This window comes from Hemitrygon akajei, chromosome 26 (assembly GCF_048418815.1).
Source record: "Hemitrygon akajei chromosome 26, sHemAka1.3, whole genome shotgun sequence".
NCBI classification, from domain to species: Eukaryota; Metazoa; Chordata; class Chondrichthyes; order Myliobatiformes; family Dasyatidae; genus Hemitrygon; species Hemitrygon akajei.
The window spans coordinates 46,917,935-46,928,790 of NC_133149.1; the positions used below are offsets into that span (position 1 = coordinate 46,917,935).

At 41.3% G+C, this 10,856-nt stretch overlaps 2 protein-coding genes across 4 annotated transcripts in view; one reads left to right on the forward strand and one right to left on the reverse strand.

The window, feature by feature from the left end:
• cenatac (centrosomal AT-AC splicing factor) overlaps positions 1–1,504 on the forward strand; it is a 59,437-nt gene extending 57,933 nt beyond the window's left edge. For both annotated transcript variants that reach the window (XM_073030148.1, XM_073030147.1), the window contains exon 11: positions 443–1,504. In XM_073030148.1, the coding sequence (XP_072886249.1) occupies positions 443–494 (52 nt within the window). In that variant the 3' untranslated portion in view covers positions 495–1,504. The remainder of the gene's footprint in view (positions 1–442) is intronic.
• Positions 1,505–4,886: 3,382 nt separating this feature from the next.
• Positions 4,887–9,939, reverse strand: rps25 (ribosomal protein S25). 2 transcript variants are annotated; one of them, XM_073030158.1, is made up of 5 exons: positions 9,802–9,939; positions 8,971–9,066; positions 6,746–6,929; positions 5,923–6,018; positions 4,887–4,947 (listed from the first exon to the last, which is right to left on the reverse strand). In XM_073030158.1, exons 1-4 carry the CDS (start codon positions 9,802–9,804, stop codon positions 5,924–5,926), a joined length of 378 nt encoding a protein of 125 aa, XP_072886259.1. In that variant the 5' UTR covers positions 9,805–9,939; the 3' UTR covers positions 4,887–4,947; position 5,923. The 2 variants fall into 2 exon arrangements, with proteins under 2 accessions (XP_072886259.1, XP_072886258.1); XM_073030157.1 differs by having other exon boundaries at positions 5,916–6,018.
• Positions 9,940–10,856: the final 917 nt, after the last annotated feature.

The window sequence follows — 10,856 nt, forward strand, 5'->3', positions numbered from 1 at the left end:
GTGATAATGTTGCTGTATCTTTAGCGTCATCAGACTCGATGGGTCAAATGGGGTAGGTATTGTGGTCTTCTAAAAGCTTGATTTTGTGTACATTCAGGCAGCATGGTCATGTTGATCAGGGTTGAATTCCAACCACTGTCTGTAATGAGCTTGTATGTTTTTCCCAGGACCAGATGGGTTTCCTCCCACAGTCCAACATTAGTTAGTGTTACTAAGTTGTGGGTATGCTGTTGGCTCCACTTGGATGGATGGCGAGACACTTGCAGGATGTCCCCAGCACAATGCGCAGACTGTTGGATATTGATGCAATTCACTGTTTTGATGTATGTGTGAGAAAGATAATATCTTTAAAATACTGTTAAGATGCTGCTTTTGAAGAGATATGGAAATTAAGTTTAGCTTCAGTACTTGACTACCCTGCAATATTACTTTTTTTTAAAAGGCATCAGTTCCGGTTAGAGGAAGGCAAGAAAAGCAGAAAACGGAAGAGATGACCAGTGGAACTGAAGACTGGTGCATTTTTGTTTAATTATCTGAAGCTATACATCTTGTTAATAGTGTTATATACCCTGTGGGTATCTTGTGACTGTCTTATGATGTAATTGAGTATCTTGTGAACATTATGTAATGATCTTGTAATTTCCTGCCAGTGTGAGGACACGTGATGACATGTTCCAACAGGTATAAAATGGGGAAAGCCTGCTGTGACGCAGGAGTTTTTGTGTTGTCGTTTAATTCATCAGTTACTCCGTTATGCTGTGTATTTGTCTCATGACGCAGTTTTGTTTTAAAGTGGAGTTTTACTTCCTACTGTAAGGTACAGAATCGTTGTGCTGGTATTTTTGCTAATTGCTGCCAGTTATGTTTGATGTATCTTTGATTTAAAGTCTAAGTATTGGAGAGTGAAGACTTTACTGAAGTATGGGAACTCAAAAGGATCGAGTAAAGTTGGTGTCATCTGCGGTTTACTACAGGATCAACCTTATTGAATCTTCTTTCAAGAAGTAGTGACCTGCATCTGAGATAACCCTTACCTGTAAGAGTAGAAAGGGTTGTGCAGTGTTCATTCACCAAGGGAAAAAGTCAGTTCCTTTAAGCCATTTATTTCCTTTGTTGTGAATCCTTCGGGCAAGGCATATACCGGCTGGGATCAGCAGTAACATCACGTCGTCGAGGAATTCGTTACTTCAGGAAAGTCTCTCCAAATTGTATAAATCACTTGGACTTTCACATTTACCACTTTAAGGCTGTGTTCCCATTTACCACGTTTAAGAACTGTTCCAGAACTGCTGTATAGCAGTTAACTTCCGGTTAAGTTGGTTGTTTGTTTACATTTTATTTTTGTTGAGTAGAGTTTAATAAATGTTAATTTGTTTATTTAAAAAAAACTGACTCAATTCTATATTCATTGTTGCCAGAGACATACTGTAACAATAGATTAATTTAAAGTGCAAGTGTTCAGTTACTTTGCTCAGTACGTGAATAAAGCTAATGACTAAATGAACACATTTATCATTTTCAATAGCTTTCTCGATCCAATAAATGCCTACTATTGTAATTCTGATAATTCAACTCATCCATCTATACTCAGAGCAGATTACTGCCCATTAAGGAACTTGTCATTGTCATAAGCACACAAACAGCTCTCATTGACTCACTATGTCAATGTTGAATTTTCTGCTCATCTACACTAATCCCATTTGTATTCTTTAATCAAGAGATTCTGCACATGCTGGAGGAACTCGGCAGGATCTGTGGAAATGAATAAACAGATGTTTTGGGCTGAGTTCCTTCAGCAGGACTTGATTGTATGATTCCACCATCTTGCAGCATATTCCAGACAACTGCTAAAAACAAATGTTCCTGTTACCTTGAGACTTTGGTACCTCAATAGTCAGGTCTGTTGGCCAATCTGGTCTATGCTGAAACCACTTAAAACTGCCTACACTGAATGACCTGCACCAGGACCCTCTATATGCCTACTATCCATGTACCCATTGAAATCAAGCTCATTCCACACACTCAGCCCTCCAACAGAAATTTTCCCACATTCCCCTTAAACCTCACCCTTAACCGACCTCTGATTGTAGTCCCACCCACCCCGTGGAAAAAAGCCTGCTTGCATTGAGAATGCAAGAATCCTGAATGTACCCTATCTATACCCCTCAATTCTGTATACCTTGCCTCAATCTTTCTGTTTAAGTAGCAAACAACACCTCTAATCTCTATAGGGTCCATGGTGCCAATGCTGCTTTGCCTCACTTAATAGACTTTGTATCTGTCTCCCAAGTACAGATGCAAACAATTAATTTAAGATCTTCCCCCTTCTGTTTTGACTCCATGTATGGATTACCATTCTGATCTTCCAGAGGAATCTTTCATTCCCATGATTAAACTCGAGCAATATCCTGGCAAATCTGCTCCATTATCCCTCCAGCCTTTAGAATGGTGACCAGAACTGCATAATACTTAAATGTGCTCAGGTTTTTCTAAAGCTGCAACATGCCCCAGCCATTATGCTTTATGTGTACCCCAATGCAAGTGGGCAAGTATAGTGTGCCATCATTGCTCTCTGTTCAGTGCCATTTTAAACCCAAATGACTGACACATCCTGCCACTACCATTTACTGTGCATGCCCTGCCAACGTAGTGCCCCCCCCCCCCAATCCATGGTGGATTGGTTCCGAAACCTCCCCCGCGGATACCAAAAAATGTGGATGCCCAAGTCCTTTATTTAACCTAGCTCAGTGCGCTCTTTAGGACCCAGCAGAACCCTGAACTTATTGTTCACGAAAATAATCACGATCATGATTGTAATAAGGTGGAAGTAATAAAGCGATCAGAAAGAGGTGAAATGCCATTGATCATTGTAAAAGCGTTCGGCTAGTCAGTCAACGATCGCAACAATTTTAATGGAGCATATGAAAGGCCTTGCCCTGATGAAAGCTACATTACTAAGCAACGCAGTGGTTTAATTATTGAAATACGTATGTTTCTTGTTTTTTATATGCATAAAGGTGAAATGTGTGCTATATACTAAGAAAAACGTTTGACACTAAATAATACCGGATGTACCTGCTCCGACTTCAAATCCAACTCGGGAATGGAACTCATTCATAACCTGGGGACTGCCTGTACTTTTAAATCTCTAGATTACTTATAATACCTTATACAATGTAAATAGTTGTTACTGTATTGTTTAGGGAGTAATGACAAGAAAAAAAGTCTGTACATGCTCAATGAGTGCTGGAGAGAAAACTTCCAGGTTTTCCTGATCTGCAGTTGGTCAAATCCGGACATGTGGAATCCACGGATAAGGAGGGCCAACTGTATACCATTTAAAATAACTGCATGGAGCATGCTGCCTGAAGAGACTGATACTTTAGGTGTGACCTGCTCAGGACTCACACCACCAGGTTCAGTAAATTATTCCCCCTTAACCATCAGGCTCGTGAGCCAGAGAGGATTTCACTCACCTAATAGAAACATTGAAAACCTACAGCACGATACAGGCCCTTCAGCTCACCGAAGTTGTGCTGAACATGTCCCTACCTTAAGAAATTACTAGGCTCCCCTATAGCCCTCTATTTTACTAAGCTCCATGTACCTATCCAAAAGTCTCTGAAAAGATCCTATTGTATCCACCTCCACCACCATTGCCGGCAGCCCATTCCACGCACTCATCACTGAGTAAAAAATCTTACCCCTGACATCTCCTCTGTACCTACTCCCCAGCACCTTCAACCTGTGACCTCTTGTGGCAACCATTTCAGCCCTGGGGAAAAGCCTCTGAGTGGACAGCCAGCGTCTCTTCCCCAGGGCACCACTGCTCAGTACAAGAGGACATGGCTTTAAGGCAAGGGGAGGGAAGTTCAAGGGGGATATTAGAGGAAGGTTTTTCACTGAGTGCCTGAGTCAATGGTGGAGGCAGATACACTAGTGAAGTTTGAGACTACTAGACAGGTATATGGAGGAATTTGAGGTGGGGGGTATATGGGAAGCAGTGTTCTGAGGGTCAGCACAACATTGTGGGCTGAAGGGCCTGTAATGTGCTGTACTATTCTATGTTCTATCCACACAATAAATGCCTCTCTTATACATCACTTAACTCTACAGTTTGTGTAACTGTACCTTTCTCCCCCTTAGATGCTGCCTAGCCTGCTGAGTTTCTCCAGCATTTTGTGTTGTTAGGGTTGTCTATGGTGACATCTATGTACTTTGATAATAAATTTACTTTGAACTTTGATACGTTAAGAGTTAATGGGAGGTTACTACATCTTGGGCCAAAGGGCCTGTATTGATCTAGTTTCTCTAAGCACTGAGCAGTTTGAAATTTGTCTCAATCCAAACTATTACAGAAGCACTGTCAATCAAAGGACACAATCTAAATCAGACTTAACTAAGCTGGTGTGCATTGTATTAGTGGAAAATGCTGAAAGGCTGAAGAGCTATTATTGACAATATATCAAAAGCCACTATGTCAAACTGCTTATAAAACTACCACCTTCCTCGTGTTTGACCTTCTAAGAGGGAGGTGAAGGCAGTATCTATAACCATGGAGCTAATAGACAACACTCATCTTCTAGTGTGAGCTACAAATATTCCTAGCTCTGTATTAGTACAACACATTTTACTGCTGTTAAGCTATGACAGACAGCATTATACATAATGACAGTAATCATTAAAGAAAACAATTTCTATGTTATGCAATTGTAGCAGTGTGGTTGTCCATTGCTGGTAAGATTCTTGTCTTCAAGATGGCCTGCAACTTCAGCCCTTGAACAGCAAGTTTAAATAGTTTAAGGGCAAATAGGAAAACATGCTTTTACCCTGTATGAGGTATAAATAGACTAAGCAATTAAAGAGTAAGAATTGAAACAATTGCCTTGAGTATTTTTACATTTTATTTTTTGTATACAATATCTTCACTTGTCATCCATCTGGAACCTAAAAACAGACAAGTTACAATAGTAAACAAATTCACGTCTAGTTTAAAAAAACTTAATTTTAATTATAACCCTAAATAAAATTGTAATGTACCATACTAGATAACTTGATTTGTGTTCAGTATATACACATACTCATGATAACATTGTGAGCCAGCATTCAGCCCCTCATGCTTTCTGAACAATTCATGATGCCTGAACTTTACCCTTGTTTCTACTTTCCTGAATTAATCTCACACAATATGTAAAAATAAGAATTTTGAGTATATTCAGTGGCTTATCCTACACCTTTTGGATCCAGTATTCCCAAGGTTCACCACTATCTGTAAAGAAATCTCATCTGCCTTGAACAGCAAACCCCAGGTTGTACAAACTTAAGCCAAGCTAAACCAACTCTTACATTTACAGTCAAACCCATGAAGTTAAGTGACACCATATAGGGCAGTCTGCTAATGTCTTGTCACGTTACCCCAAGAATCTGTTCCGTCTGTACAGCACTCGCTCACTTAGAAACATAGAAAACCCTACAGCACAATACAGGTTCTTCAACCCACAATGCTGTGCCAAACATGTAATACTTTAGAAATTACCTCTGGTTACCCATAGCCCTCTATTTTTCTAAGCTCCATGTACCTATGCAGGAGTCTCTTAAAAGATTTGTAACCATAACTTTCCTTGAACAGGGTTTCTCTCACCAGGGCTCTTTAGGGGGAAAAAAAACTGGACCATTTGTACCAGTTTGTCAAATTTAATTCATGTACAAGGATACCCAAGTGCCTTTGAACACCAATGCTCTATCAATGCCTGAAGTGATTCTGGCTACAGCTCTATATAGACCCTATGACCCCTTAAGAGGCAAAGTAATGCAATTCCCCATTAAACCTTCTACCCAAAACAAACTCAAGAAAACAGCCTGGAAATTAAAAGCAAAAAGGTAAGGAACACAGAATGTAGTCCATTCCGACGCACATTTCACCTCAGACATCATCCGCGGCAGCTGGGGCATCACCTCCCTTGGTGTTTCGAGTGTAGATAACTTGAGCTCTGTGTTTGCACACCAGCTTGATCATACCTGCAAAAGACAAACTTGTGTGAGATCAAGCCCATACAATCAAACTCAATTGCTACTAATTCAAATCTGTAACAATCTTGGCTTCAATTTATCCAGGAATACATGATGCCTGAGGTAAGACACTGATGCTAATCTCAGCTACAACACCAAGGTTAGAGATTGAACAATGCTCCCTTCCCCAAAGGAAAAGGGGGAATTAAAGATAAAATCCCAAATATGTATATACCCATTAAACAAAGCAAAGGCCTTGTAGGGTAGCTGGATTACTCTCCCCAGTGTATATTGTGCAGAAATAGAGAGAATATAGTCTTACAGCTAGCTCAGGAAGTCTACCAGGTTGATTTCCATCCTTTGGGACCCCCCCCCCCCCCCCCCCAAGTCCATCTAGTGGAAAGTTAAGTGCTGAATATATGGAAGGCTATGCACCAGTACAGCACCTGTGGACCCCTCACTAGGTACTCATGCCCCACAAACTCCTGACACAATCAACTGGTCAGGCAAGGCTGCTTCAGTGGTACAAAGCCAGAAGGAAGAAGTGGAGACCGGAATTACAGTATTTTGCATTGACAGTCAGACCAAATGACTTACATTGTGATTACATACAAGTTAGTAAGTCCTTTAGTGTAATACCATGGCAAGCCACATCATCCTGCCCTCCAGCTCTCAAACTGCATTACAAGGCACCATTATACACCATAACAGTGAAAACTACAAGGTATGTAATCACCCTTTGAAAGAAGCTCTTGAAGCGCAGCCCTGGCCAGAGAACCTCTGATCTTTAGTCTTTCGGAGACGACTGCAGGTGTGATCAGTTTGTAGTTGGGCACCTCTTTCAAAAGTTTATCATAAGTGGCTTTGTCAAACAGGATCAGATTGTTCAGCTTGTCTCGTACTTTTCCTTTTGACCACTTCTACTCAAACAAAGATTGGTGTTAATGAGATAAAACATTTTTTATTCACAACTTTACAACAAATTTAACTACAAACAGCTGCAGTTTATTTCATCCTTTTCTAAGTGTGAACAATCTATTAAATATTCATTGATTTGGCATTAAATGTGATGAAACTGCCTCAGCTGTAGACAGCATCAAGCAGCCCTGTACTACAGCTCTTTCTGCCAGCACTGTCACTCTGCTATAGCTATCAACCCGTATTGAACCATCTTTGATTTTTGCTCCACTTCTCAAATATGGTGGTAGAATATAGGTCAAATATAATGGCAGAATATAGCAGTAATGACAAGACTCTTGGCAGTGTGGAAATCAGAGGGATCTTGGGGTCTGAGTCTATAGGACACTCAGAAGCAGCTGTGCAGGTTGACTCTGTGGTTAAGGCGGCATATGGTGTATTTTGCCTTCATTAATCATTGAACTGAGTTAAAGAGCCGAGAGGCAATGTTGCAGCTATATAGCACCCTGGTTAGACCCCACTTGGAGTACTGTGTTCAATTCTGGTCACCTCACTATAGGAAGGACATGGAAACAATATAAAGGCTGCAGAGGAGATTTACAAGAATGTTGCCTGGATTGGGGAGTATGCCTTATGAGAATAGGTTGAGTGAACTCGACCTTTTGTCCTTGGAGCGACAAGAGGAAGAGGCGACCTGATAGAGGTGTAAAAGATAATGGGAGGCATTGATCATGTGGATAGGCAGAGGCTTTTCCCCGGGGCTGAAATGGCTAGCACGAGAAGGCATAGTTTTAAGGTGCTTGGAAGTAGGTACAAAGGAGATGTCAGGGGCAAGTGTTTTTCTTAACAGAGTGGTGAGTGCATGGAATGGGCTGCCGGCAGCAGTGGTGGAGGTGGAAATGATAGGGTCTTTTAAGAGACTTCTGGATGGCTACATGGAGCTTAGAAAAATAGAGGGCTGTGGGTAAAGCCTAGGTAGTTCTAAGGTAGGGGCATGTTTGGCACAGCTTTGTGGGCCAAAGGGCCTGTATTGTACTGTAGGTTTTCCATATTTCATCACTTGGCCTTCATTGTAGAAATGCCAGTGGAAGGATTTATCTGTAACACTGTTGTACAGTTCAAACTCAAAGTAATCTTTACATGTTTAATTATTTCCCACACTATAAACATGGGAGAATCCTCAGCCCATGTCAAATTACTGACCTCTGGCTGAAAAGAACTTTTTAGATTTGGACAGAAGAGAAAACTATTGACACAAGTTGAAAGCAGATGGGTAAATCTTTATAAACCAAATTTGATACTTTGACCTTGTATTACTTAATTCAGATATGTCAATGTCAGCAGGCAAAGATACCTCTGGGTGACACAGGTTACTATCGATGCAATGCTCCTCAGACAGGATGAAGAGGTCAATACTCCCCAATGCCATTAGGCTTTACAATTCAACCGCCAGGACTTAAGAACTTTTTAAAAGCTATTATTAATGCTTTTTGAGATAGTGATTTAGATGCATATCATATTTTTTACTGAGTTAAGTATTGTATGTAATTAGTTTTGCTACAACAAGTGTATGGGACATTGGAAAAAAAGTTGAATTTCCCCATGGGGATGAATAAAGTATCTATCTATCTATCTAATTTGTCAGAACAGCTTTCATTCACCAGGATTGTTTGATTTCCAGTATGTATCCCCCAGTGCACTGCCTGGGGGCACTTTGGAGTTTATTATAGAAACAGGCAAGATTTTAATCTTTAAATTGTATCTTACTGATGCTAAACTGTTAGAAAATTAAAGAACTTGGAAAATAAAAACACTTCAAAACAAATTTCCCAACATGCCAGTGATAATAAGCCTGATTCTGAGAAAACTTGGAACTACTGAGCTAGAATAAAAGCACCCGTAGAGAAACATTTTTCAAATGTCATTGTACCCAGGACAAAGTAAATTTCAGACTCCTTCAATTTATATGTCTAAAATGTTCTTATTCTTATTTCAATTAATAATTTTATTTACAGCTTACTGGGAAATTAATTTCAGGCACACCTTCTTTTTGGCCTTTCCTCCAGTTTTGTTCACTGGATCCTTGTCCTTTTTGCCTCCTTTACCCCCATCTTTCTTCTTCTTATCATCTTTAGGAGGCTAAAAACAAAAGGATGCATTTGTCATAATTTCTTAATCAGTGCATCCAAACCATTTATTAGATAGCTAGTCAACCAGTCCGTCACCCCAGTGAATCCCATCCTCGCCGCAAAGATCGCTTGGAGATACCAGATAATGTAGATACCAAGATGTGGAGCAACAATCTGACAGATTAACTCAGCGAGATTAGTGTAGACAATTCTTTCCCCCACCCCATCCCCACAAATACTGCCTGAACAAAATTCCTGCTGCAGATTGTGTTACCCACACCTCAATCCTCCCTCAGACTAACATCCATCTATCTCAGGCTAATTTGAGGAGGGAAGGCCAAGATTTTACCGCCTTTGTGTGTGGGACATTCCATAATCTCACGCCCCAGAGGCCTAGCCCTGATCTTCAACCCGGTCCGTACCTGCTGATCTCAGCCCCTCAATGTCCCATTACTGATCGAATCCCAGTCTCCTCTATTAGGTCCCAAGGAAGAGGCGACATATCTTGTGGAAATAACAAACTAGACCTCAGTCTGCCCGACCCAATCCAGCCCGGCCCGCCAGTCACTAAGCCTGAGAGAACCCGTTAGGCCGCGAAGCCCTAGCTGGAGTTAAGGTCATCCCACCAGCCCCACAGCCTCAACCTGCCCTTCGCCCTCCTTTTCTGTCGGGGCCCACTTCCAGTAGTCGCCGGGCCGACCCTCCACGTCCCGCCGATATAGGTCCTGGAGCCACGCTCTCTCACCATGCTGCCGCTTCACGACCTCGGAGCAAAAGGAAGAAACCCTGCGCCGACAGCCCAGGAAACCCCAATGCTGAAGGTACTTCCGGTCACGGGTAGTTGATGATGTAACGCCTGAATGTTCTTTATGGAAGAAGATTCGTTGATACGGAAAATGGAGTTTTTTGTACAAATACAGCTGCAATGAAAAATTTACTTGCAGCAACATCACAGGCACAGAACATTATATAGCAGCATTCGCAAGAGAAAAATATAAATTAAACATAATTATATACATTCTTTACAGAAAGAACATAATTAGAACAAAAAATATCAATTGCACTGACGCTGTGATTAGGGTTCAGCTTGTTTCAAGGACCGGATGATTAAACTGGTAGTGCAGTGGTTAGCGTAATACCTTACAACGCCAGTGAGCGGGATTTAATTCCCCCTGTGACTGCATAAATCCATGAACACTACCTCGTCATTCCTTTTTTTGGACTATTAATTTAGAGCCATAGAATCACAGAAGACTACAGCACAGAAACAGGCTCTTCGGCACATTTCGTCCATGCTGAACCATTTAAACGGCCTACTCCCATCGATCTGTAACAGGACCATAGCTCTCCATACCCCTACTATCCATGTACCTATCCAAACTTCACTTATTTTATTCATTTCAATTGTAACATGGTAATTTTTGATATCTTGCACTGTACACTACTGCCAGAAATCAACAGGTTTCACGTCCACCAGAGAAACCAGGATCTCCCAGTGGCCACACATTTTAATTCTACGTCCCATTCCCATTTTGATATGTCTATCCAGGGCCTCCTCTACTGTCAAGATGAAGCCACACTCGGGTTGGAGGAACAACACCTTATATTCCGTCTGGGTAGCCTCCAACCTGATGGCATGAACATTGACTTCTCTAACTTCCAGTAATGCCCCTCCTCCCCTTCTTACCCCATTCCTGATTTATTTCCCCCCTTTTTTTCTCCCTCTCTCTGCCCATCACACTTTGCCTGTTCTCCATATCCCTCTGGTGCTCCTCTCCCCCTTTCTTTCTCCCTAGGCCT

Excerpts from the sequence above, each read along its gene's own strand:
- rps25 (XM_073030158.1), bottom strand. Across the intron at positions 6,930-8,970 it reads GAGGAAAGGCCAAAAAGAAG|AAGTGGTCAAAAGGAAAAGT; the intron begins GTGTGCCTGAAA and ends TTGTTTGAGTAG. Across the intron at positions 6,019-6,745 it reads TCAAGAGCTTCTTTCAAAGG|GTATGATCAAGCTGGTGTGC; the intron begins GTGATTACATAC and ends TGTCTTTTGCAG.